At 62.1% G+C, this 2,431-nt stretch overlaps 1 protein-coding gene across 1 annotated transcript; it reads right to left on the bottom strand.

Moving 5' to 3' along the window:
• Window positions 1-486: 486 nt before the first annotated feature.
• AMSG_11125 (uncharacterized protein) lies at window positions 487-1,743 on the bottom strand (the record flags this gene model as incomplete). The annotated part of the gene is made up of 2 exons (XM_013897430.1): window positions 487-651; window positions 775-1,743. 2 exons carry the CDS (start codon window positions 1,741-1,743, stop codon window positions 487-489), a joined length of 1,134 nt encoding a protein of 377 aa, XP_013752884.1.
• Between the last annotated feature and the right edge of the window lie 688 nt (window positions 1,744-2,431).

The following is a 2,431-nucleotide window of genomic DNA, read 5'->3' as shown; positions in this document are numbered from 1 at the left end:
CCGACACCTTGGCGCTCCTCTTCGCCCATCCGCGCTTTAGCGTCCGGGCCAGGGACTACGACCTTGCCATCGATTGTGCCATCCGCGAGGGGCACACGCACATTGCCGAGCTGATCGTTGGCAACACATGGGCATTCGAGTCCCGGAGCACCAAGAGCACCTTTGCGTGGGCAGCGAGGGAAGGCCACACCGAGATTGTGCAGCAACTGCTTGCGAATCCAGCTGTGGATTGTGCAGCAACTGCTTGCGAATCCAGCTGTGGATCCATCGACAGACAACAACTACGCGTTGCGAGTGGCGAGCATGGCCGCGCGTCGATCCGTGTGTCAGCAACAACATCTCTATTCGGTTGGCCGCAAAGAACAGACACGACCACGTCGTTGCCTTGCTCGCAGCCGACCCGCGCGTCGATGCCGCCGCCGCAAGCGGTCCCGCCCGTTAGCTGCTTTACTTAGGCGCCGCGGTCCCGCCCGTTAGCTGCTTTACTTAGGCGCCGCGGTTGATGCCGAGGAGAGGGGATCGCTCCAAGCGCTGGCTGTTGCGACGGCGGCGGATGATAAAGACCATGGCGAGCACCAGGCCGCATACGACGACGGCGCCGACTGCGGCGAGAATGATAGGTGTGGGGCTCGGATTGAAGGTAGAGGGTCCCTGTGCCGGCGGGTGCGGCGACGGCGGTGATGGCGGCGATGGCGGCGACGATGGCGGCGATGGCGGTGAAGACGATGGCGGTGGCGGAGGACAGGCCGGAGCGGGAGGCGACGGCGGCGACACACTGGTGGCAGGGTAGGCCATGACCGCAATGAGACCCATGGCAGCAAGATCACGACCAGGTGCAGACGGCGAGTCAAAGAGGTTGGAGACAAGAAGCCGAACCGCGCCAGTCTTGCTTGGGATGGTGGTCCGGTTCCACGCCGCCGATCCGGTGGGCGTCAGCTGGAAGATCTTGGCCAATGTGTAGGCTGAGATGATGAGCGTGTCGGGCCCGTCTGGGACAAGGGCCGGGACAGTGACCATGTCAGGCACCTGGCTTCCAATTGTGCCAGGCTCGGCGATGTACTCGCCGACAACAAAGGTCATCGGTGAGGTCTGGACAACGCGGACGACAAAGGCAGTCGGCACGGACGAGTTTTCAACGGCGACGATGATGTCGGCGCGAGGGCCAGGGAAATGGCCTACGGCAATCGCGGTGACCGTTGCCTCTGCCGGGCCTTGGTAGACGAGGACTGGCGCGTCGAGACCACCGTCAGAGCCCTTGTTGCGAACAAGCCAGACAGCAGGTGATGAAGAGCTGAAGACGAGGACGTCGTCGAGGCCGTCGCCGTCGACGTCGGCGAGGATCGGCCGGCTCATGCTGGCGTTGGAGAAGACGGGAATGGGCGTCGACAACTCATGCCCGCTGCCATGAGTATTGGCCATCCATGCGAGAGTGTCCGGACTGCTCTCTGCCTCGCCTGGCAGTACCATGACCAAGTCCTGCGCAGGATGTGGGGCGGAGATGGCGGTCATGACCAGGGCCGACGGATGGATACCGGGATAGACCGGCACGAGTGGTTGCGAAAATCCCACGGGGGCGGCCGACATGTTGGCGTACACAAGGCCATCGTCCACGTTGGCGAGGACGATCATGGCGTGTGCATCTGGCCCGACCGCCGAGAGGAGACCAAAGGTGGCGGCCGATGTCTGGTGTGTCAGATCGATGGGATTGACATGCCAGGCCTTCTTGCCCTGGTTGCCAAGCATGGTAGGACTTGACATGGGCGAAGAAATGAGGATGTCACTGGGCGGCATGGGCTTGGTACTGATCGGAGCTAGAGAGCCAGCCACAAAGGTAGGCACTCCCGACATGGGAGGCAGGAAGCCAGTAGTGATCTTAATTGGTGCCTCATACACGAGGTGTGCACCTGGACCAAGGCCAACATCCGCATCAAGTGTAGCGGCAGCAGGGAGGACAAGGGCGAGGAGCAAGGTAGATGCCAGGGTTGCTACAGTCACTGCACTTGCAAAGTGTGGCATGGTGGTCTGTTGCCGGTAGTGTAGTGGGTGCCGGAGGTTGTGGCGTGGGAGGGGGGCGGCAGTGTTGAAGTGGTTGGATGGCCGCAGATCCGCATGTGTCACTCGGGGGTGGCATACGCATGTGCGATTTCCCGGCAGCCGATAGGCTCACACACTCGGCTGCCGGCCGAGCGGTCGCTCCACTGGCTCGACGGATTGAGTTTTTCTCGCTTTTACTGTCCCAGCCTCGAGTACCAGCACATCGTGCCAATTGACGCGGTGATCCGCGTGTACATGAGCGCCGTTCGATAGCTCGCGTACACACGAGATCAAGGTAAGAATTGGGCGCTCAGAGGGCGCCCCGTCGTCGTTGTCGTCGTCGCGTATCGTCGATCGGAGAGCCGACTGTGTCGAGGCCATCAGAGCGAGGTGGCAG

Source organism: Thecamonas trahens (genome assembly GCF_000142905.1).
Source record: "Thecamonas trahens ATCC 50062 unplaced genomic scaffold supercont1.71, whole genome shotgun sequence".
NCBI lineage: Eukaryota > Apusomonadida > Apusomonadidae > Thecamonas > Thecamonas trahens.
Note: the sequence above shows the minus strand (reverse complement) of the source record. Positions and strands in the feature narration are given on the sequence as shown.